This window comes from Gambusia affinis, linkage group LG10, assembly GCF_019740435.1.
Source record: "Gambusia affinis linkage group LG10, SWU_Gaff_1.0, whole genome shotgun sequence".
NCBI lineage: Eukaryota > Metazoa > Chordata > Actinopteri > Cyprinodontiformes > Poeciliidae > Gambusia > Gambusia affinis.
In genome coordinates this window covers 1,603,716-1,630,147 of record NC_057877.1, presented here as the reverse complement: position 1 = coordinate 1,630,147, position 26,432 = coordinate 1,603,716, and the positions used below count along the sequence as shown (strand labels likewise).

General features: G+C 38.1%; 1 protein-coding gene across 1 annotated transcript in view; it reads left to right on the top strand.

Annotated features, from left to right (window-relative positions):
- The window catches only part of LOC122838835 (neuroligin-1-like), a 50,722-nt gene that overhangs the window by 15,249 nt on the left and 9,041 nt on the right, over positions 1-26,432 (top strand). The window contains exons 2-5 of the mRNA XM_044129818.1: positions 22,378-22,590; positions 23,723-23,989; positions 24,075-24,436; positions 25,394-25,554. Coding sequence (XP_043985753.1) covers positions 23,806-23,989; positions 24,075-24,436; positions 25,394-25,554 — 707 coding nt within the window. The 5' untranslated portion in view covers positions 22,378-22,590; positions 23,723-23,805. The remainder of the gene's footprint in view (positions 1-22,377; positions 22,591-23,722; positions 23,990-24,074; positions 24,437-25,393; positions 25,555-26,432) is intronic.

The window sequence follows — 26,432 nt, the reverse complement described above, 5'->3', positions numbered from 1 at the left end:
TTCCTTTTAGAGCTGGAGGTTTGAATCACCTTTTTAAAAAGACCTGTCTCATAGTTATGATTAGCAACCAGATGGTTCTATGATGGCCCTTGAGCCTTCTCCGAATGCTCCCATTGCTAACTAGAATTAACCAATCAGAGCCCAGAGGCAGGTCTTAACGCTTGTCAGTTACAATCTGGTGTGGCACTGCTCATCTGCTCTCCGAACCCCCTTTGCTCTCTGCTACCATTACAGCTTTTTCCTGTCAGCAGAGTGACGAAAACTACAATGAAATATGAGTGTCAGTATCAGTGTTGTAATGCAAATGCTTGGATGCATTGTATATGTGCATATGGAAGTGTTGAGGTACAAAAACAAAGAAACTCAAACGCCCATGACGAGGGGAGCTGGGGTCTGGCAGAGGAGCATCACACGCATCAGGAGGAATTGAATTGAGTTCTATCTTGCGATGATGCTTACTGTCTTACGTTGTTAAAATTCAGCATGCATTACAGATTACCTATAGTTTTAAATGTGGTAGAATTCCGTATTTGCTAACTCTTGTCCCCATGCAAATAAACAACGGAAAAAGAATGAAGAAAGTTTAATCTCATTTTTGGATTGAATTGGGGAAAAAAAATCATTCTAGCCAAAACTGCTTTGTGGGGAATGGTTACAGTCAACATCTCAGGCCCATTTTCATCCTCTTCTGTTTTCCAAACAGCATGGTGTAATAAAGATCAGAGTCTGAGGCTGACGTTTGCTCTAGGTGTGTTTTATGAGATCATCTCTGACAGATGTGTCTTTTCATTATCACAGCCCTTGTGAGGCTCACACCCACCTTTCCTCCCATAGCCCATATCTTTACCCTGAGGCACATTACTGGAGCACTGCAGCAAAAACATGAGAAAGTCTGTTATCAGTTCCTAATGTGACATTTTGAAGATATCACTGTTTCTTCAAGATTAGCTGCAGCCTTCCATAAGACTTCAGACTGATCTGTTAGGAGGTTCCAAAGGCTGCAGGATTGCACTCCTTTTATTTAAGATAGCAGAACCTAATAATAGTCTGCATGTGCAGAAAAAGGTGAGATCGATTGGTGTTCTCTGCATAAAGGTGTGCGTGTGTGTGTTTGTGTGAGAGAGAGAGATTTATCCCAGCATGGATGTAGGTGGTGCATGTGCTGCTTTTGGCCTGGTCTGTGCACACTTTGTCAAATGAGACCCCCAGTTTGCTGATGCACTGCATGGTGGGTAGGTTTGTGGGAGTCAGAGATTTAATTGAAAAATTATTCGTACTGTGGAACTGCACGGGTACTTGCACTGAATATTTGTTCACCTCATTCTGCCTGCAAGAGTGCGCATGTTGTAGGTGGAATAATGAAGTGGATTATGAGTCACCAAGTGTTGTGGTGGGGAGAAACAGATTGATAAATAAAGCTGATATGGACATCTTCAGAACACTACAGAGAAGATAAAACACCGTAGAATGGCTGGAGTTTTGGGGAGTACGTGTGTGTGTGGGTGGCACAGAACAAAAAAACGGCACGACTAGACAGAAGCATCTCCTTTGTATGTCTTTTTTTTTATCCTTTGAACAAATACAGATTTTATGTTTCAAACTTTTATTTTTATTCTTATAAGGTACAATTTTCCTGTCCATGCCCTTCTTTCTTCTTAGGGGTTTATGTTTAGATGGATTTACCCTTTGAAAGATGAAAATGTTGGAAGACAGAGTAAAGATAAAGAGTTTGAGGCAAACAGACGGCAATCTAACATAGCTAGTGTGCCCAGACTCTGTTCTCTTGACAAAAAATCTGCTGTTGTCTCTTGAGACAAATAGTTTTTGATCTGATGAAATCCTCCAGCAGACGCCCACAGAGACAGTGCAGACCTGACAGGCCAACCCAAATCAAAGATAAAGCCCTCCTCTCTTCATTCTGTGGATCCAAAAATAATTTTTCTTTGCATCAGCTGACATTTGAAGAAGATTTTTCGATCTGTTTCTATCTCCCTCCCTCCTCCCTCCTTAAAGTCCTCATAGATAAACTTGTATTGGAAAGGAACTATGCAAACAACGTAAGTTGAGTTTTTTCAGTCAGTGCAGTTGAAACTTCTAGTCAGTTGAAAAGCTGATGAAAGGACAGCCAAGAGTAAAGTCTCTGCTGGACCCATGAATGTGAACAGACTGTGAGGAACCTGGCAAGGCCAGTGATTCTCTTCTCTCTCTCCCCAGATAAAACTATCTGCTGTCTGGGATTGTGTCTTTAAGGCTCTCATGTCTCCTGTCATCAGGCTCCAATTGCTGCATTAAACTGGAGGCTAGCATTGTGTTGCTGCTGTTTTGTCAGGCATCCTGAGAGCCTCTCGCTTCATGAGATATTTATTAACTAAACATTAATCTCACACAATTTTTCAGTGGATTCAGATTTGGAAATCTGTTTCATCTTTGAACTGATACCAGTTGCAACTACACCTCTTACATATTGGTTAGAAATGAAGAAAAAAATTCTCCTTGCAAAACAGTTACCATTTAGACAAATCTGATCTGATGACATTTTTCTCTTCGTATCGAGTCAAAATCGTTGACATAACTGAGGATACATAGGATGAAACCTTGGATGTGATGCTGTTTTCACCGGTTCATTTCACAAAAGATGCAGAAAACCAAGTTGGATGGTTTTAACAACTGATAAAATGAGAGTGTCAGAAAACTGCAAATTTGTGATGACATGACTAGAACATAAGACGAATTCTAAGCAAATTTCTTCTCAACTTTAGAATTAATGGTTCCAGGAGAAATTCCCATTGTTGAAAGCTAATTTTGCTGTTTGAGAAAGTCCAACTGGATTGTATTTTTAGTTTTTACACCTGGTGCATAACTTGAGATTCCCACTTTTGCAATTAACAAAATTGTGGAAAAGAATATAAAAAAAGGAAAACTTTACCTGAAGACATTTAGCTAACGTTTCCACTTTGGAAAACAAAATGACAGCTTTGCAATTTGAGAGACTCTCGCTAAATGATTTACATAATTTAAATTCATTTTCATGTACCACTTGTTATAGCTGAAAAGTATAAAATTTACTTTGATATTCAAATAACACCTACTCACATGCTTCTTCCATTTCCAGGGATAGCAAATGGAAGATATTTTATGATCACAAGACATCAAATTTATACTGTTGCCTAGATACAGGAGGTGGTTCAACCTGCTTGCCCATCTTATCCCACTATTTCGTATATGTAATGTAAGCATTTCAGTAAAATCATTCCAGTCTGACAGCTGTCCACATGCTATTGTGCAACCTGTTTAGTTTGTCTCTAACATATGTATCAGCCAGCTCAACAAACTCATGAAATGTTTTCTCCATAAACAGTGATTTAAGCATGCTAATCTTCTGTAACTAAAGGAATAGACCGTAAGCCCTGACGATTAAGCTTTCTTGTATCTGATAATAATCCTCAGTCTAAGCCACAGAGGCTGTTATTCAGCACGATCTGATGCTCCTCCTCCGTGTGTGAGGTAAAAAAAAAGACGCAGACTAGTTTTAAAGTTTGTGGAGATAACTCCTGTCAGAGGTACCAGTCTGCAGATTCATTGTCCTAGCCAGATAACTAACCTAATGAATAAAAAATCAAAATGAAAAGTTCATTGAAATGATGTAATTACAAAAAAAGAGCATGTTTTTTTTTTGTTCCCCCAGAGAAATTTATTCCGTTTCAGTATAACATCTTGTTCTAATTATTGTAATAATATCTAGTTTTGCTCTGACCTGTAAGCGATTTTGCTAATTTCTTCAGGATGTAAATATAAATGAAAAATAATCAATGTGACCTCCTGTTTGAGTTGTGATGATAAATCGCAATAGTTACTTATGTGCTACTAGTTTTGTGAAACTGAACCTAGGCTTTTTTAATTAAGACAGGATATCTGGGAAATTCTGACTTAATCTGCTTGTGAATCTGATGTTGTAACGGCTCTGACATTAGGACAAGCCTGTCTTTTACCAAACTGCTATCGTAGATAGGTGATGAGAACAACTTCGGAGAACCATCAGTGAAGTCAGAGACAGAAAAGGCCAAAGAATGACAAAACGAGGACGAAGGAGTGCCTCAGCATTGCTAACCTTTACTCCCCCAAATTGACAAAAAGAAGAAGAGAGAAAAGAGCAAAGTGTTCCATCTGGGCAAGTAACCTTTTCTCCAGCCACCAATCAGGTGGCTTTTGGAGTGATGTGTGCAGCAGGTATTTACTGTGTAAGTGGGCTTAGAAGAGTGAGATAGTGGATGCTGGACATGAGTTTTAAGTGTACGTTGGAGTATGTATGCTTATGCCTCCAGCAGCAGAAGGATGGAGAGAAGGTTGTGATCTTTCAGGGCTGTGCAGCATGGTGTGTGTGTGTAGCGCTACCTTTCAGGTGGAGTCATGTGTGTCTGTGTCTGCATATGCAGAGCTGAGATAGTGCAAGAGGCAGGCTGACATTTCCAGCCAGTCTGTTTATGACTGGAGGCGACGGGCAGCCGCGCAGCGACATCACCTCCTGGGTGGCCGGGGCCTCATTACGGTGGAAACACTGACAGAAAGGGAGAGTTGAACATGACTGCAGAAAAGAATTTCATGTAAAATGGCCATCTTTTGCTCTGTTTGCTCTGGGCAATATTCTTTTTCACTTGGATCCTTTGTGTAGCGAATGGTGAGGGGTTAGTTAGCTTCCACTTTCTGAAAAACTGAAATTGCAATTTCTGTTTTCCCCGACTTGGAACCTAACCCTCAACACCAAAATTTGATAAACAACTAGCAAGCAAATACCAGTCTGTTGGTGATTTTTTTTTTTTAGAAAGTTATTGAAGAAAAGTAATTCTGCAACAAGTACCTGTGAACTTTCAGTCACCTGTCATGACTATGAATGCAGTATTAATTTGGGGCTTTAATGGCACATTTGACATTTGAAAGTTAGACAATGGTCATTGAAGTAGAAGCAGGCTCACAGGGTTGTTTTGAAGCATCTGAATGGACTACTCTCTGCCAGCCAGATGGAGATGATATGCCATGTCACGACTGAGTGTGTGACTGAGTACATAAACTTATCACCAGAACAGTGAGATGCTTCCCAAATAACAAACCCTGGATCACCTGTGAACTACAGGAACTGTTAAGCAAGAAAGAAAGAGCCTTAGTGGGACGAGACATAGAGTTATTGAGGAGTACACAGAAGCAACTCAAAGTCTAAGTTAGAGACACCAAGGAGAAGTACAGGAAGAAGCTTCTGAATAAACTGCAAAGAAACAATTTCAGAGGTAGAGTTCTGTTCTGGTTCAGTACTGGGGACTATTGTGGAACCCCTGGAGATGATAAATAAGGATTCTTCATAAAATCAAGAAAATGATGGCCAACCCTGACTCTCTTCTTCATGAGACTGTCTTGGGAAAACAGAGTGTCTTCAGATTTTCTGTAATTCTATCGTGTTTGAAAAAGTTAATATGGTGTTTTTAATGGTGAGCATTACCAAACTATAATAAAACAAACATATGCATCAAAATGAGAGCTGTTGCCTTGCAGCAAGAAGGGCCTGGGTTCGATTCCCGGTCCGGGGTCTTTCTGCATGGAGTCTGCATGTTCTCCCTGTGCATGGTGGGTTCTCTCCGGGTTCTCCGGCTTCCTCCAACAGTCCAGAAACATGACTGTCAGATTAATTGGTCTCTCTAAATTCGCCCTAGGTGTGAGTGTGTGTGTGAATGGTTGTGTGTCCTGTATGTCTCTGTGTTGCACTGCGACAGACTGGTGACCTGTCCAGGGTGACCCCGCCTCTCGCCCAGAATTTAGCTAGAGATAGGCACCAGCAACCCTCCTGACCCCACTAAGGGACAAGGGTGAACAGAAAATGGATGGATGCATCAAAATGGCTCAGCAAGACTATGACCAAATTGTTTAACTTGAACTCAAATTAACAGCTAGATGCCTGAAACTTAAACTGGATGTCCCACCAGCACAATGATCCCATTTACACATTAACAAGTTCTTTAATGGATAAAGCAGTCTAAAAACAAACTTTTGGAACAGCCTCATCCTGATCAATATTGAAGATTTGTGAGTCCAGGTATAGGTTTCCAGACTATACTTATGTAAATCAAATACAGTAACATCTTTCAGCAAAGGAAGGCAAAACCAAAACTTGAGGAAAATCTCAGTCTTGCAATTTTTTTTCTGCTCTTGCTCTTCCCTTTTTGCTTCTTCTCACCCTGTCATGAAGTTTCTAAGTCAGCTCATATAAGATAGCACATTTTGTCTTCTCCTTGTGCCACGATGAAGCAGTAAGACAGGCGATGGCGTGCTCTGTGGCTCCAAAACCACGAGTTGCTATAAAAGCACTAACCAGCTCGTGCAGCTCTTATAAGACATGTATATTTAAGAGGCACCTTGATGCAGCATTTTAGTAACATGCCGTTCTAGTCTGACCTACATGTGGTTGAAGGCCCATCCCTATGGGTCTGCATTAGGATGGAGAACAGGAAGGAGTCTGTCTGATAGCCAGCATGAAAAGCTTGGAGTTACACTGTAAAAAATGAACTTAGGGGGTTATCAGATTAACAAAAGAATATCATGTACCTTTGACTAAATAATTTCATGTTTCAAACAAAAACGTGAAACAATCATGTTGGATAAACAAGAAATTCAACAACTTCACGTTTATGAAATTTAATCATATTAAGATAACATGATTGATTGTAGTCAGACCGATCTTGTGCTGAAGCCGAGTGAGATCACAGGATATCATACGAGTTCACACGAGACAATCGTTTTTGTCTAAACTTGAATAACACATTCAAGTTGAGACAACCTGATTCAATTTAGTCAGATTCATTTCCCTCTGAAGAGGGTCTAGCGAGATAAAGGGATCACGAGAAATTATGCGACATAACTGTTTTGCGCCTGGGAAGACTTCAAAGCTGTTTTAGTTACACATTAAACTATATATATTTGTTTTTCTCTGCAGGGAACTATTGACATTTAAGAACTGCACTTAAAAGTAGTGATACAGTGTATTTAAGAACTGTAAAACAAAGTCTTTTTTTAAAAAAAACCTCACTTCTTTTAAAAACATCTTTTAATTAACGTAATTAAATCATGGAAAGGATTTTCACATGATTAAATAGCTTTCTTTCAGCATGAAGCATGTTTGTTGAGCTAACTTAATTTTCATGAGTTGGATCAACTTAATAAGTAGTGTGAAGGTATCACTGTAACATAAGTTGGTTTCTCAGGCGTGCTGTTTCCCAGGGTGGCCAACTCGGGAGAATTTAGAGACCAATTAACCTGACAGTCATGTTTTTGGACTGTGGGAGGAAGCCGGAGAACCCGGACAGCAGGGGGTTAGCACGCTTCACGTTTGGAGGCCTCAGTCGTTGACGTTGCTGGTTCAATTCCTGGTCCCGGCGACCTTTGCCACATGGCCTCACCTTGTCTGCCTACTGTCTCAAAAAATACGAGCCACTAGCTCCGCAAAAACTCTTTGGAGAAAAAAAAGGTTACATTGGAGTAACCTTAATAAATTAAGTTGACCTTACACATTTGCTTTAAATAGGAGTAACAGAATTACATGGTGCTGAAATAAAGCAAAGTAATCAGGCGGAAAACTTTTCCATGATTTTTTATGTTCATTCAAAGAGTTATTTTTTTTCAGTGTAGATGGTTTTCAGCAGTGGGCAACCATGTGGACCATTGAGGTATGCTAAGAAATTCTAAATGAACCAAAGATAAAAGTAGAAAATAGTTTTTATTTGAATCATTGCTTTTTTTTTCATATAGTGTCTGTGACACAGCTGCTTTAACAAAAATTTAATACAGTATACCAGGAAAAGACATGGAGCACCATCTTCATCTTCCTCCTGCTTCTAAAACCACTAAAGTTGTCTTATTCAGCATTGGAATGGAACAGTCTCACACGAGGGGTGGGCACCGATTGTATTGTTTATCATTTCTCATCGTAAATTTCTTGTCATAAAACTTTTCATTCGTTGCTGTCACAATAACTTTCAATTAATGATGTCTAAAACCCCACTGTTCCTATTATCAGGATGGATAGTTTTATTATTTTCTCAACAATGAATACCAATGCCAATAAATTTAAAAATGTAGTGATCATCTGCACAAATCTCACTTCTGTATGTTTTACATAAAGTATGTATTACAAGAGCATTATTTGTGTTTGTTGGTCGATTATTGCTAAGACACACAATCACAATCATACGGTTTCATCATTCATTTTTATCTATGAAAGACGTAACAAATAGTTATTACAGTCAATTTTATCATTATCACAATAATATTGAAAGATATTGCACCAAAACCTAAAGTTCATATTGCCCACCTCCACCTCACACACACTTCCTATGTCTATATTTCACCATTGCTCTCAGTGTCACTTATGTCTTAAAGCAAATTTGCTCTTGAGGTTGTGCTCTCACAACAGTCCAGCCTTTTCAAGCCCATTGCAAAAGGTCTGTACGTTGCCTGAATCGCAGCGTTCACGGTGTGTGCAAAAAGTAGCGGACTGTCGTCTGTAAATTAGGGTACTGCTCTCAGAGAGCCAGAGCTTCAGCCTACCTAGAAAGAAAACACCCAGATGCATGCACTGCTCCATTTACAAATCACATAAAATTAAATTTGATCTGCTCCCCACTCCTGAACTTAAGCAACCTCCACCCGTCATGGATGAATTACCTTTTTTTCCTCCTGCCCATCTTTGTGCTTTCATCTTGCCTTCATCATCCCTCTACAGGACTGAACATGTCTGAGCTATCTCTAATTTCCCATACACAAATTAAATTTTTCCTCAAAAACACTTTTTCATTCAGAGTTCTCCCTGTTACTCCATCTCCCCATCATCTGTCTCCTAATCTTCACCGTCTATTTCCCTACCTTATAACCCAAAAGCCACTTTCTCTGCCTGTTTGGTTTGCACCAATCTGTTGTCGTCTCTCACTCTCTGTAGGGCTCTTCGCTCTCTCTTATGCTAATGATGTCCCTGCACTAAGAAAGGAAGCTGCTTACCCATTCACATCAGGGCTCAACACATTCATGTATGCATAAACAAACACACAAACACTTACTCGTACTTTATTCGGTTTCTTTGCCAGTGCATATCCCACCAGAGCAGCTTCCCATCCTGCCATCCAGGGAGCTTTGTTGCCTTTGTCTCTTCAGTACACCTTTTCTATTTTTTTTCATTCTTTGGAAGCTATTATTGCCATCAAACAAAGAAATTGTCGCAAAAAAACATACTTCCTTCGTTCCTTTCTTTCTTTGATTAGATTCTACCGACATCCAACAATCCTGTATTATCCAGGTACATCTCTGTCACAGTAGATGTTGCACAGCTGCTGAAATGCTTTTTACATTCCTAAAAGGAGGTTTCTTGGTTCCTTTTTAAAGTTGCTCGTTAACGTGTCCTTTGTGTGTATTTATGCACACACAAAGGTATAACTTACAAATGATGTTTCTGTAATGGATCTAAGTGATCATAAATTACAAAATTCTTATTAACAATAGTGAGGACATAATCAACCTAAGAAAGTAGGTAAAAATGTAAAGCTATAAAAAGAAACACATTTAATTTGATTTTCTTTGTCATACTTATCAGTAAAAAAAAAAAAATTAAATTAGACAAAGATAACTTGAGTAAATACATAATGTAGAATCTACAACAATATGGCCCAAGTGAAACATAACTGCCCTCTATAAACTCTTCTAACCTTGGTTGTGCTAACTTTAGAGGTAACTACCAAGTGTTTGTGACGGTTGTTTTCTTCATTGCCGTAAAACAGTTTTGGCCCAAATTATTTAAGCTCTACCAATTACAGTAAGCTATCCAAGCCCTGAAGCCACAAATCAGACCCAGGACTAATCCCCTCATGTTTGATTGTTGACATGAAGTCTGTTGACAAGAAGTCCCTGTTTTGAAAGGCTGTGGCAGTTGTAGCAGGATGCATGGCATCGGTGTGTCACCACTGGGGTCTTTTTGTCATCAGTGGTTTTTCCCTTTGTAATTCTTTTGCCTGATATCCTTTTGATTGTTGAGGGTTGAATAATAACCCTCAAAGCTTAAGCTGTAATTCACTTTGAGCAGACACACAAGCATTCATAGCAATATTTCACAGGTTACCAGCTGATGGCATGGAAGAGCCAAGTCAGTTTTTGTTTTCATGGGGTTTAGGGTGTGGCAAGAAGGGTTATTATCTTTCAGTAAAGACATTAAACACTTCTGAGATGGACACAATCAACAAATATTTGTACAGCCTTTGACTTGAGATTTTTTTCTGTAAATCTGGTGTTATGGGGGGAAGAAGTATTGTTAAAGTCAGCTTCAACTGCTTTTCAGTATATCTGATTGGACATGTAGATACCGCTCAGTTTCTGCAACAGAATTAAATCTTTTAAATACCGGTATATCTGAAATGCTGTTCATTATTTATTTCAGCCTGTAGGTTCAAAGCTTCTTCTCTCAAGTTTCTCTCATTTAAATCTACACTGGACCTGGTTCGTGTGTTGTTGGATTTACCTATTCATGAGTTTTTCTGTGGAACATAACTCCTAATTATTTGCAAAAGAAATGCCAAATCACATTTTCATGTAGCGCATTTCTACAACATTAGAAAGAAAAGCAGCTCAAGCTGGAATACCCAGGAACAATGCATGACATGTTAGATTTTAACTTCTGCGGAAGTGCTAAGAAAGTTTCCACTAATGATGCTTTCTAAATATATCTGGTGTATGAACTACTAAAACAGGCAGGAGCAGAAAGCATTTCATTAATATTCAATATGAAAACATCATAACGTGATACATTTGAAGTAAGAACAGACTCACTTGGCTCACTCCTCCTGCTTCTGGCTTATTTGAGCCTGCTTAGAAAAGACAAGGGACAACAGGGTTTTCAAAATAAAAAGATAAGTTTCTTTCCATATCACAAATTGTTTTGGATGTTTCCATTTTGCTGGTAACTTATGCTAATGTCATCAAAAACAATAGAATCTGCAATGCTGCTTTACATTTAATCTTCACATCATTAGCTTGCCTGTCAGACAAACTGATTCCTCCAGCCTCTGGTTTCCTATTTGTTGACATTCTTGTGTCATTTGCTGTGCACTTGACACCTATTTTTTAATCTTATCAATTACAGGCTGTTATGTATTCACACCACAATTCTGGGATATCTTGAGTAAGAGTTTAATCACATCCACACCCACACAGAAATCCTTCTCGCTCCCTTGCTGCCGTCAGCCCAGCAGAAGGAGGTAATCTATACCAGCGTGTCCTGCAGGCAAATCTGTTGGGGCAGCAACACAAATTAACACATGTTTGTGTTTGTGTAGAACAAGATGTATGAATGGGAGCTTGTGTCATTTTTAAGCTGACACCGTAATTTGATTTGGGCACGGAGAAGGGGGCTAGGCAGGGCTGGAGTTGGGAGGATTTTGAAGGCGTAGAAGGAGACAACAGGACGCTGGGATCCGTCAGCAGATAAAACACATCTGGTGAGACAAACGTCTGCCTGTACAATGACCAACTATTTGGGTTTTACTCTTTGGTGTGCCTTTTTTGTTGTAATTTCACTTGTCAAAGTTGAGATTGAAAAAGCAAACACACTGGTGTGCACATACACACCTTTCCTTTAAGTCCTCTGGATGTTACTACAAACATCCAGAGGACTGTTATGCTTCCCACAGCTCCCTGTCTGGCTTTACAAAATCTTTATTGTTTGTGTCTTTGCCCTTGGGCCAAAAACAAATCATTTTAATTTATTAAGCCTAGTAAGAACTATCAATACATGAATGCTATTTCTGCAGCTCCACTATGGGCACCAATTGGGATTGTAAATTATAGATATAAGCTCTGCTGTGAAATGTTTTCCCTCTGACTTAAAATGGACATGACGTGATTTTAAATCCTTTCTTTTCTTTTCATTCAAGTGGAACTGCAATGTTTTGGTCTGAATTCCAAATTATTGTACCTCAACAAATTCCTGGTTTACTTCTGTTCTGAGGCCTGTTTTAGAGCAACTCGTGCTGCGGTCTTTTTAAACATGAGCGAGACATTTTACGCTGCCTCACTCCAGGAGCGTTACCTCCACCCATTCAGACATTTTTGCAGTCTGAAAGCAGCAATGCAGTTATCTACTGGCAGAGAAACATTTTAAGTTTATTAAAGACGTCAACAACAGAAGACTTGTTAATTAGATCTTACATGTTGGTGTCAGAGTCTGACCCAGAGAATGAAGACGACCAACCTACAGAACCACCCATTCAAATGAATGCATCACAATGGTGTTACTGTATTTATACACTCTCTATACATACCACCTACCTACAATATGCAGCATAGTTTAACTGTCCTGTCCATACATGTCAGTCGCCTCAATCAGAAAAAGTATTTCTGAAAATCAGTGTTTACTGAATCACTCAGTGCTCAATGCAAATGAACCTGCCCCACTGATTTGTTTATATTTCATAGAAAAATCTAATTTAACTACTCTTTAATTTGTCAATGGCTGACTTGCTGTTTTCTCTTTCTGCTTGCTAGCAAAGGCATTTTATGAAAGGAGGCTTCCTGTCAGATAACCACATCAGAATTCACTGAGCTCCTGAGAGTAACCTAGCCTTTCACAAATGATTATAGAAGTAGTTTGCATGCCTAGGTACCAAATTTATTGAATCTGTTGCCATGGTGATGATTGGAAGACTGGAATTCAACTGGGTTTGTGAGCAAATACTTTTTTGCAATATATCAGGTGTGACCAAATTCAGGGTCTGCATCCTTCAAAGGACGGATTTGTAGGCCGATTACATCATAGCCTGACAAGAAGGCCTCAAAGATTCCTTCAAATGTGGCCTTCGTTTCCCCAGATTTAAAGGATGGGTCTGGTGTATCCTTCAGCGACCACCGTATCCCATGATTCAACCAAGCGTTCAGGCAAAGCAGTAATGGCGGTGAAGAGAGGCAAATTATTTTGCTAGATTACACAAGTGACACAACATGATTTTTAATAACGTTTTTAGGTAAGAATGTGGCATTTTGTAGGTCTCAAATATCTGCTCGGTTAATCAAAACCGATTGCAATATTGCTCTGACATTTTCAGACATGTCTGCTCCCGCTGCATTAACAGCCAGCTCCCCTCACTAGCTGTCAGCTGGCCGGGCGCTCCAGGTTTGGTATACCGGGAGAGAACGCCTGACTCCCGACACAATGTTTCAAAAACTCCTGCTAGCTTTCCCCAAAGAGTAGAAGTTAAACAATGACATTATTCAGACAGGTAACATCTAGTTGTAAAATGTTTGACTTACTAAAGTATTTCATTTATTCCTGGGCAAATTGGTCTGATTAAGGTTCAAACATAATAATTTTATTTAACTGGAATGGCTCAGTTGGTAGAGCTGTTGCCTTGCAGCAAGAAGGTCCTGGGTTCGATTCCCGGCCCAAGTTCTTTCTGCATGGAGTTTGCATGTTCTCCCTGTGCATGCGTGGGTTCTCTCCGGGTTCTCCGGCTTCCTCCAACAGTCCAGAAACATGACTGTCAGGTTAATTGGGCTCTCTAAATTCTCCCTAGGTGTGAGTGTGTGTGTGGTTGTCTGTTCTGTCTGTCTCTGTGTTGCCCTGCGACAGACTGGCGACCTGTCCAGGGTGTACCCGGCCTCTCGCCCGGAATGCAGCTGGGGATAGACACCAGCAACCCTCCTGACCCCATTAGGGACAAGGGTGTATAGACAATGGATGGATGGATGGATGGATGGATGGAATGGCTTACCTTAGATCTGAAGTAATTTGCTTATATTTATTCCTGGTAGAATTGTACAATACAGGTTTGAACATTTTAGAGTCAAACAAATTTCTTCTTCTTCTTTTTTTTTTTTTTACTATGGAACAGACTTTATTATAAAGATAAATAATAATACAGAAATCATGAGTAATACATGGCTAAAAAACTAACTTTTGCTCCGTAATTTTTTCCTTCACCGCTCTCTTCTTCACGCTGTCAAGGTTGCTAGGCAACATAAGTTATGTTAAGGTGAGGGCAGGGACAGTGGGTGGAGACTAGACCTGTCTTAATTCACAGCTTTTCTTTTTGGTCTTTGTATTTTCACGGCCGTCAAATGACCCGGTCTCCATGGACCAGGTCCTTCAAACGATGTAGATCCTGAATTCCGACACAGATATTGTCTATTCAAACATTTACACGAGGTTAGTTGACTTAAATATGACAAAGGAAAATAAGTGGTAATACTCTTTCAGGACACTCCATGAGGTTAGTTCTTTTGTTAGAAAAAATAACTTCACAACCGCTACAAAGAATTTTCTGCTGACAAAGGAAAAACATTGTCTTCCACCATGTTGGTGACACATACTGTAGCATCATTTGAAAGTTAAGTTTGGGGAACATAAAGATAGGGAAGATTTCAGAGCTCCTAGATGGTTTTCCAACCTTACTATGCAAATCTAAAATGTTCACTGAATAAGATTTCGGTGTGACAAGAACCATGGTGGTAACGGTCATAGGAGCTTGTCCTGTAACCGATAGGTTGCCGATTCGATCCCAGCTCCATCTGGCTCAGTTGTCGTGTTCTTGGTCTTCACCTGCCTACCTGCTGGTGGTCAGACGGTCAAACGTGTTTTTTTTGTTTCGTTTTTTTTGCATGTTCTGCTATACACAGACGCAGGTGGTATAAAGCCACCTGTGTCTGCCCCAGGCCAAATGCAGGTACCCTAGGCCATGCTGATGTGAATGGCAATTCACATCAGCATGTGAAGGGGTGCATGAATGGGAGAATAGCTGAAGGCAGGATGGAGTCCTTTGTACTAGTTTATGCACTACAAGCACAGGCCGTTTGCTATTTATAGTTGGTCTCCATTCAGACATAAACATACAGTATGTACTCAACTTCTGGAACTGCCATGGCTCAGTGGGAAAAAAAGCCATTTTACAAACAGAAAGTTGAAGGCTAGATGTTTAGCTTTCCCGCCACATGTGGATATGCTTTGGGGCAAAACTCTGACCCTCAAGTTACCAATCTGCCTTTCAATGTGTGGTTTGATAAAAATTATAAGTTTGATCCATTTCTACTCAGATTAAAGTATAGTGCCTTATCAATCTAAGTATAATATTTGAAAGTTTTCACCTAATCATGAACAGCTCTCCATGTTTGCCAGGTGCAATGCTGAGTCAGGATAACCTCACAAAACTAAAGCATACTAAAGGTAGATAACTTCACCTTTTAACTCCATATTTTAAACAGGAAATGCTTTCTTCTGACAGATGACAGCGTGTCTCTTTAGCTGTAGTTTTGTAATTAACATAAGGTTGCTCTATGTTACATGTCTCTAAGACACTGTGTCTACAGCGCTTACCACATAGCCAATCATTCTTCAACTGATGTACACCTTAAGTTGTCAACATGCAAACAAGGCACACCATAGAAACACAGCTCACTCCATTCATCCCTCACACTGTCTAAATAAAGGGTGACTGAATGAACTTCCTGTAGCTTCATGTTCATTATTCCTAGTGAGAAATGCGTGGTGCCTCGTCAGCATTTTCCCCAGCCAGTTGCCCTCGGCATGCTGTTGTCTATGCTGCTGTTGTGTGCATGGACCAGATATAAATGGAGCATTGCTGAGACTATGTAAATATTTGGAGCTGCTGTAGCATATTTTTTTTGTACAGTCAAAGACCAGTGGTGTGAGGAACACTGGGAGATGTGTATTTTAGGTGAGGTAAGCTTTTGCTGCATACTTTATACACATTGTTTGACCAGTCATTTTGCTATCAGACATGAAAGTACTTTTGATTTCAAATAAAACACAAAATGAAAAAGGTTTTGCTTTTACCCTTTTTGCAAGATGACCAATATGCCCAAACACAGGTCCACTCTTATTAAACCATTATCGAACATTTTCAATGGACTTCTTCCATCTTTATATCTCCTTTGACTCATAAACATTTTAATAATAATGGTAAGGTAAACAATAAAAACATGTAAAGATGCATTCACCCAGGTTGTAATGAAATAAAATGATATGCACAATAGAAGATGATATTTTCATTGTATTTTTTGGAAAATTGCAAGTACATTTTATCATCAAATATATTACAGATTGTCACAAATTATGCTTTATATAGTACAGGGTACTATAGTATAATAGTAATGTGTGAATTCTTATTAATTACACAGATTGAAAATGTTACACATTTTAATGCTACAAATTAATTTTTTTGCGATGACAACCTGAATAACAGATTAAAAACAATGAATACGTTTGTTGTTGACCTTTTATGTTTATTTATTCAATACTTTATTTTGTTCATATCTAGTTTTCAATTAAAATCAAATTAATTGATCAACTAATTAAATGAACAGCTCTACATATTTGCCATCAAGCTAAAACATAATATATGACATATATATATTTTTTTTGTATAAATGTTCAATAAGTCTCAATTTTAATTTTAAAGAATCTTTGTGTGGAATTGTCAGTTTTAACCAGTTTGACTACAACGATAAAGTCTTTCATTAAAAAGTAATGTTCTTATCATTTAGCACCAATGAGATGCTAGAAGGGAGGTGCTAACTTTAGCATAATCAGCAGCAAGTAGCTAACCAGTCATGGTATTCCCCCAAAATAATTTGTATCTTCTCTCTCACTACTTTGTCTTTGTATCAGTGAATCAGAATACTGCCACAGAAAGTATTTAGAAGAGGTGCTGGGGGGATCCTAGAGTGTTTTCCAGGTGCTGTCTGCCGGCCAAATGAACTCTTTTTATTTGTCGTCTTTTATAAGTGCTTGTTGCCCAGGTGATGAATAAGATCATGAATTTTATATGTACAAGCGTGCTACATTCAACAAACTCAAACAAAAAGAAACTATTTTGTTGAATTCTATAACTCAAGTGTATTTGTTTACTGCCTTCCTTATCTGTTATATATTTCCATTTAATGACAGTGGGCTGTCTACTTTGTTATCAGTCTCTCTAAGCTGAAACATTGTTTTTATTTTCTCCACCCTTATTTTGTTTTTTCTGTCATTCTTTGAAATCTGCATTTTCTTCCGGTTGCAGCAACTATAATAAAGCATGTGTGCTGCCAGAGTGCATACTTTGGTGACAGTATTCATTCTCCCACATTTTCCTCTGCTGCTCTTTTTATTCAGTCTTTCTTGACATCCAGAGTGAAAAGGATGGATAGGGAGAAAGAGAAAACAGAAAGCGGATTATTGTCCACCGACCATGACTGAGAGAAACGTATGTGTGCAGGGAGAAGGGTAAAAAATGTCCATCTTTCTCCTCATCCAGCCTTTTCCCTCTGTGTTAACAGAGATTGAAGGGATAAAAGCTGGATTCCTGGATCAGGGTTCACCTCCTTTTTGTCATTCCAGGGAGCTTAGAGGTCAAGATCCTGGCTTTCAGTCCTGCGATCAGTGGGCATCATTTTAGGCAAGCCCTTCACAGACCCCTAATCAGCACAGGAAACCAGCTCCACCAGTGTGTGTTTATGTGTGGCCCACTAAGGGAAGTGAATTCAGGGAGTTTTTTTGCACCTGAATCGATTGATCGTGATGAATGGGATAACTCAATCATTTAAATAATCATTAATTAATTTAGTTGTCAATAAATTGTTGACATGTACAGTCTCAAAAAAGGGCAAGTGTTTAAAGAGCAACATACTAAGAGCAGTAATTAAATTAAAACTGCAAAAGAATCTATAGATTTTGCATTTAAGATGGAAAACTTCCTTGGTTTGTAAATACATTCACCCAGAACTTGTCAAGTGGTAGTTTTAGCATAACCCTATACAAATTCAGTAAGAAAAAAAAAAAAAATAAAAGTAAATAAAATTCACCTTTTTCTTTTCATTTATCAATAAATTATTCCAAAAAGGAACAAACCAGCTTTACAATGTTATTGATGTTATTAATGTTAGTAATACTCATTTTAGTCCAGCAGAAAAGACTGAGATTGTCCCATGTTGATGTTTGAAGGATTTGTTTTACCTCCAGATGGATCCTTTGCTACAAATTATCAAGCATTCACTAAAGTAATGCTTCCATTGCAATTTTGGTAAGAAAATTTGCATTTCTTATTAAAAAAAGGAATTTAATCATTATTTGCATTATTTAATCATTATTTGTTTATTTGCACCTTTCATTGTATTTCTAACATTGTATAAAAAAGTGGCTAGATGAATAGGGAGAAAGAGAAAATTGCAGAATGAGCCAATTGATTAATTGTCAGAGTAGTGAATACAGTAATTGATTACTAATTGCAATTGTAATTACTAATTGTAATCAATTACCATATTGTAATTTTTTGTTGCATTTACTTTGTCAAGTGTTCTGTTTGATCAGCTTCAAATGTATGAACAAAATACACTCCATGTAACATTTTGTAGGACACCTCCATGAGGTTGCTGTGAGTCAGACACTTCCTCTCTGTGCTGGGGAACGCCACCCTCAGCTGCTGCTGCTCTGCTTTGCCGACAGTTCAGACAGAGTCAGCCCAACAGGGAGCCAATCATATGCTCAGACGTATTGTAATGCATTTAGGTGCTTCTTTGTTGACGTTGTGCAAAATTAATAACTTAATTGTCTATCATGCATTGGCATATTAAACATACTGTATTTCCACAGTAATTGTCTGGAAATTGTGTATGAACAGTTATTATCCTTCTTATGTTTATTTTGGTGGTATTTGCATATGATCTTATGCTTAATTACTTTTCATAACACGCATATTAATTTAAATTAACATGGCGTGTTTGATTAAAAACAGGCCTTGTGGCAAAAACAACAAATAAAATGAAGTAAACTAGTTCAGCATCTATTCAGATATTACAGATGAAAGTGAGTGAATGTGAGGATGTGGTGCAATTTTTTCCAGTTACATCTTAAATCTTTCACTCATTTCCTTTTCCAGGTCAAAGCTTCTTTTGGGATTTTTTTTCTTATAATAGGGCCAACATGATGTTGTCAGCGAAAGGCTGTAATGTCTGTCATGTTAGCTCAGCATGTCAGTGCCAACATTTACAACCTAGCAGTCAACACTGAGCACAGCTGAGATCTATTGAACTGTCAAAGCATGTTGATTTAACCAGCTGGTACAAACATTTCTCACCAAAGGTCATTGAACCAAACACTTTCTTTATTCAGTGCTGTCTTTGTTTGTTGTGGACATGGCCGACTCAACCACCAAACATTATGCTGGAAAAACTGTACTGCTCTAATATGATATATATATACAAACTCGATTGACGAGAAATATATGCAATGACAAAACCTTTGTCAGGTTATAACTTTGCTGAGTCCATAGCAGAACCAATCCCTAAACCTTCAATTTAACAAAAGTAAGACATTTTGAGTACATATTATAAAATCAAAAATCATCTAAACATGCAAATTGATTTGTGTCACTAAACTGTTGCATTAGTAGCAGGATGAATGTCAGAAGAATGTTAATATGGTTATATGAAATGCAGACATCAAAATCTGACCAAACCAACAGGGTGCCAGCAGGATGGAAAAGTCTCAGGAAGACTTTGATCAGTGGATTTGGACTGACCAGGTGCTCTGAGACTCTTTGATGAAACCCACCTGTCAGAACCTGCACAACAGCAGAATGGAAAGCTGAAAGCAGGAAGGCCCTGAAATGCAGAGTAGAGTTTTCCCAACTCTCAGCTTAGGAACTTGTTTAAAACATAAAAAAGTGTGGAACTGTTTTTAACGCGCAGCTAAAAAAATAAATTGAATACATGAGCCACTATAGAGATCACTGGTTAAAAATGAAAAATATCTATATCTAAGTATGTCAGCTTCATATCATACAGGAGTCCAATTCAGTCTGCTTAATTCATTTCAAACCAGTTCATAATCAAATTCTAAATTTTTAATTAGTGTTATCTAGGCCAGTTTGGTTCAGAATATATTAAGAGATATACAATAACAAGTCATATATTATAAATGGTTAGGATATAATACATCTGAGAAATTCCGGATGATTTTGAAATCATTTTTTTAAGCAATTCCTCCTCCGGAGCAAGCATGTGGAAACAGTTGGATGAAATGACTTTCTTTCAACAAGAAGATAGCAGTGATGTGCCTGAAATGTGAGCTGATGGGCTGACTGTGGGGAATAACAGTTCATCTGTCCAAAGCATTTTGTTGGTATAAATCTGATTTTATTTACAGTTATCAAATGGATACTTCAATATTACCAATGCCAGACAGAACAGCTTAATGTATTCATAAAAGGTCTCTGATGCAAATTTTGTTAGATGTGTGTAAAAATTAAACACACAATCCAAATGAACATAATTCACAAAATAGTGTCAATCATAGATTAATTGCTCTCTACATGAATATTTCACAGTCTGTTTATTTTTGTTAGATCAATTCATCTGAAATGGCTGAAAATCACGCCTGATGCTTAAACTCTGGCTCCCATTTATATTCCATGTGTAATTTCTATCTGCGTCTGATCAAATTGCCAGCGGAGTCAACTCAGCATGGTGGTATAATCACTTCTGAGTTTAAACACTAATTTAGCTTTTACTTTGCTTTGCACTAAGTGCCCTACACTATTTCACATTAAAAGCCTTCAAGCAGTCAGGAACGTATTCCCTCCTTTTCCTCAAAGGCTTTTAGAGTCAAACATTTATCAAAGGCTTCAAGCTCTGTTAGCTGTACTGTAACAATAAACCACAACAACAGCAACAAGGAAGTGGCAGCAATCGGAATTATGTAGTGTCTGGAAAAGGTATATCTTTTAAAAGGGATGAAGTGGTACTATGGGGAAATGACAATAGTGTCCTTGACTGAAGTATATTGCTGCTGTTATGAAGATGGAAAATAAAATGACTGCCTCTCTGTTGTTTCCCTGTTTGTTCATGTTAGCAAAATGCTGGCATAAATACTCATTTTCACTTCAAAGACTTGTAATGTCCTTTATTCAGAAAAGGCTGATAAAGAAACTCCAATAAGAGTAGCTTCTTAAAGCCGTATAGCTGTACTGGTAAAGTAAGAAGATGAGAGCTGAATTCAGCATGTGAATCTGGGGGATTAGTTCATTGGTGGGCTGTGGGGGGCTCCCTAGATGGGTGAGGTAGGTAATGGAGCTTTTAGCATAGAAATAAGAATTAGGAAGAGCTGCTGTGTGTTTGCCATGAAATTGCTCTAAAAGACCAGAGCTTCCCTGTGGAAACACTGGAGGGTCCCCGTCAGTACATTCATACCTGGGTGGCAATGGGGCTTTAGGCAGCCTCCCACATCACGATTACCTCTGGGTTTATACAAGAAAGAACAAAGAAGGGATTATTAAAGTGTCCATAGTGGCATGGCTAGGACTCAGAGGAAGCATTTATTTTGTAAAATGACTTTTGGATTTATTAATTATATGCATGAGCTTTTAAAGCACACGGTAGACTTAAATTGATATAGTATCTGGCAGCAAAAATCCCAAATTGTCTCCGAAAACATTGAATACTAGAAAAGGAAAGGTCAAAGTTAGACATACAATGGCCCAGATGGAGACCTGCATAGGCTCCGGTTTGTAAAATTACAGTAAAAAATGAAGAGCAATAATTTGGGTTTCCCTGTAATAAGAGTAAACATGGGGGTGGAGAGGCATTTTTCAAAGTCACATTTTTACACAGTTTTTTTTTTAAATGGTAAAAGTTTAAATATTTACATAGCTAACTAAATATTTAACAACAAATTAAATATTTAGCTTAACTAAATATTTGGTTAGCCAATTAAGCATTTATTAAGCATGAGAGTACAAACAGAATTCAGTCTCTTCTACATGTCAGAAATCTTAGTAGCCTAGAGTATTTTGTAGCCTCTGTAGCCTACAGTATTTTGACATTGTCGCCCAGGCCCTTGTTTTGAAGGTATATTGTTACACATTGAGCAACTGCAAAAAAAGGTTTGTATTACACCAGGGTGAACCATTTTATTGTCTGTCATGATCCTGCTGTTTACATAGAAATCTCTTCATGGTTGGACCACTTCTTACATCACCAGACATTTAAATCACAACTACTCTAACTAGTCCCTTCAGTCAGCTGATCAGATGCTTTGAAAGGTCAAGCACTTTAAGCTGAAAGCCAGAGGAGTTCTTATTACAATACAGTCTACCCTACCATTGGGACTTTTAAGACTGGAAAATGAAAATGTGTGCAAATTAATTGGAATTTGATTATTTTGTTAATCTCCCTCTGGATTTGTCTTCCGTGATTATTTATATGTAGCGTCTCAAAATTTATATCAGTGTGTTTATCAGTGCTCTGTAACTGAACCATATTCTGAAGACACAAGAGTGATAACGTCCCTCTTCCCTTTGTTCTCTCGTGCAGGGTTCCTGAGTACAGGTGACCAAGCAGCCAAAGGGAACTACGGTTTGTTGGATCAGATCCAGGCTTTACGTTGGACCAGCGAGAACATAGCAGCGTTTGGTGGTGACCCGTTACGCATCACCGTGTTTGGCTCAGGTGCTGGGGCATCATGTGTGAATCTCCTCACTCTGTCTCACTATTCAGAGGGCAACCGCTGGAGCAACTCTACTAAAGGTAAACCTCACCAAACAAGTGTACTTACAAAATGATTCCTTTTTTATTGTCTCACATACAAACCTGGGGTAAGTTTACCAGTAATTTAGGTTGGCCTGGAGGCTGAAATTTTAGCCCATTTCTCTTTTGCCATACATTGTGATAATTACCCAATTAAATATAAAAACACAAATGATCATTTAATTTAATTTCAATTTACTGCAGAGGGTTTATAAATCCAAATACTTTGGTGTTCATCTGGACAACCGATTGGATTTGAATTATTATGAGTTGCAGCATTTAATTTTCTTTTGGGAATAAAGTATTTTTGAACTGACTTGAATTCAATAGGCTAGTCATAATGGAGACTCTCCAATGTGAGTTATTAAAAACTATTAAGCAAAGAGGAATGGAAAATGGACTGGATTGATGTGGCACTTTTCCAGTCACTAGATCCACAGTCACACTCACAAACAACCACACATTCATACAACATCCAAATGTAGAAGTTGGAGTCAAACTTACAACTTTCTGATTGAAAGCCAAATACTCTTTCAAAAGCCACTGCATCACACTTGCCCAATGGGCCAAAATCAATCCTCAGTAATGTAAAAGATTCATTGCCATTATAAGTTGTTAATGGTGGATCTTGTAGCAAATTATTGCAAAACTATTCATTTATTAGGAGTAGATGGAATTGTTTTTCTATGTTAGGCTAGCGTGCTTTGGACACTTTTCCCAAATATTATCTTCATCTGAGAATAAATTTGTTCATTTATACATTTAAGTGGAGCAAAAACAGGCAAAATTGAAGAACTTGGTTTGATAGCAAATACATTTTTATAGCCCTTATAAAAATCAATGTTTGATTTTCTCTCACTGTACAAGTAACCTTTGAAATTAAGTAGTGCTTGAAAGTAATATTTGTTGTTGCCTTAACTACCAATGTAAATCTGTCAAACATGTTCTTAAAAAAATTGCTCAATCCTTTCATTGAAGGTAGAGTTACCTTCAATGAAATGTAACTACTAAAATAAAGAAGGGGTTTACATGATTTCGACAAATGTTTTTATGATTCAGTTTTTTCACTTAAGCTTTCTTTGGCTTATCTAAAAAGACAGCTAAGTAATTTACTCTGTGTTTTTGGCCTCAGGTCTTTTTCAAAGGGCCATTGCCCAGAGTGGGACAGCTCTATCCAGCTGGGCTGTCAGTTTCCAGCCAGCGAAGTATGCGCGGATGCTGGCCCGTAAGGTGGGCTGTAACCTGGAGGACACAGTGGAACTAGTAGTGTGCCTGCAAAGAAAACATTACAAGGAGCTTGTAGATCAAGACATCCAGCCAGCCCGCTACCACATTGCCTTTGGCCCAGTCATTGATGGAGATGTAATACCTGATGACCCTCAGATACTGATGGAGCAAGGTATCAGTTAAACTTACCATGCTCTACTGAAGACTCATTTTGCTCTGGATTGTGATCTAATAGTGGTCTATGCTTATATTTACAGGTGAGTTTCTCAACTATGACATAATGCTAGGAGTGAATCAGGGTGAGGGCCTAAAGTTTGTGGAGCTCATCGTTGACAATGACAATGGCGTCCAGGCCAATGACTTTGACTATGCAGTGTCCAGCTTTGTTGATGACCTTTATGGTTACCCAGAGGGTAAAGACATTCTGCGTGAAACCATCAAGTTTATGTACACGGACTGGGCCGACAGGCACAACCCGGAGACCCGGCGGAAGACTTTGCTGGCCCTGTTTACTGATCACCAATGGGTAGCACCGGCTGTAGCAACAGCTGATCTGCACTCAAGTTTTGGGTCACCAACATACTTTTATGCCTTCTACCATCACTGTCAGACAGAACAGGTACGTCTCTCTTTGGTTATACCATGGGTTCTTTTAATGTTGTTCACGTTAAAAAGCCAGAAAAGACTGATTGACAGCTTCATGCTGTTGTGCTCCTGAACCCAAAAGGGAAGCTCTAGGTGTCCTGCTGACTTGTTCATAGGTGGGGACATAATAGAGTGGAAGATCAATAGGTAGAGCAAAGTGCACAAATGGGAACAGTATTATTATCTATTTCAGTGAAGATACAATTGCAAGTGGAGAAAGCAGAAATTATATCTATTAAGGGTGTCTTTAATATACAAACAAGCCTAACAATATATTTTACCATCTTCTCAACATCACCTTGAGCACCTCAGGATCTCAACATGGGCTTTTGCTATTGCAAACTGGTCTTGAATAAGGCAATAGCAGGTATTTAAGTATTAGATTTCATAATTGTAGTCCAATCTTTTGTCATTTTATATATTATTTTATATTAAAGATTATTTAAATGCCTGTTCTTTGGTTGTTTGGTTTTAGGTATATGTATATGTAATTTTCTAATACCTGTCCCAAATCTTAACATTTAAAAAAGAACTTCACTCTGATTGTGATCTTTACTATGAGCAAGTGAGCTTCTATGAGTTTCTTTTAAAAATGTTCAGCGACCACACCATTTGAATTTTCAAAGTTTAGATTTTTGTAAAGACCTTTGTCTCCTCTAGTGTGACACTTTTTAATTCAACATAATGCCCTGAAATTTGCCAATCTAAATATTCACCAAAATTGACTCCAAAAAATGTATAACACATAATTCAATATTAAAACTTTGACATTGATTTTTTTTTTTCCTCATCTGAATTTAGTTTTCCACTAGCATGAGGTGTTAGTGCTTGTCAAACATTTTATTCTGAAACACTTTGCCAACTAATGTTTTGCATCTGTCACACAGACCTCATAATACTGATGTGATTTGTTTCATCTGCTGCTCATTAGGTACCACCGTGGGCAGACGCAGCGCATGGAGATGAGATCCCATATGTGTTCGGGCTGCCAATGATTGGGCCAACAGAGCTGTTTCCATGCAACTTCTCCAAGAATGATGTGATGCTGAGTGCTGTTGTCATGACCTACTGGACAAATTTTGCCAAGACTGGGTATGAACATTAGAAATGAGAAATTTTGTTAAGGATGCTTAGTTTTTATGTAGAGAACCACACATTACTTTTGTCATTTAATATTGACTGAGCTAGAAATATAGAAAGTGCTGTATTTTATGTTACCCACATACTAAGTTGGCTTCAGTAAAAATTCCAAAATACTGAAATTCAACTGAAAAATCATTAAATGAAGAAAAAAAAAATGTATGTTGATATGACGGAGTTAAACAGGGAATGGAATTAAAACACTGCAGTAAATACCCCAAAGCAGGGAACAGGGATCAAAAAAGATCCCTGCACACATTTGTCCACTGAGTCAAATGTGTGTTAGGAAAATTATATGAAACTTGTGCCAGTTGCCCACATTGGTGACTTTTGGAATAATCTACATAGCACTTTATGTCTTCAGTTCAACCCTAATTCAAAATAATTGCATCAATTTTAATTTGTTAAAAATTTGAAATTAAACACTTAATAATTATTCTCAAATACTATTCAATCCTAAAATAGCATCACAATGCTAAACATGTAGCATCAGCACAGACGTCCCCAATGTTAATGTCAGCGACTACAATCCTCATTTCTAAAGAAGCTCCATGCATGATCGGGAATTCCTGAAACTCTGGGAAGATGAATGGATAGAACAGAACTTTTCACTAATCTGATGTTGAAGAATCTGAAGAACAGATTAAAAACAACAAACATTTGTGTTGTTTAGCTTATATGTCTGTTTACTCAATAATTTAGCAGCAAAAAGAGTTTTTTTAATTGAAAATTTTGCATATTTTATCATATAGCATTGGATTAAAATGTTATTAATTGCAGTTAATTAAATACAGACCATGCAACAGAGGTGGGCCATGTATCTGGTACCA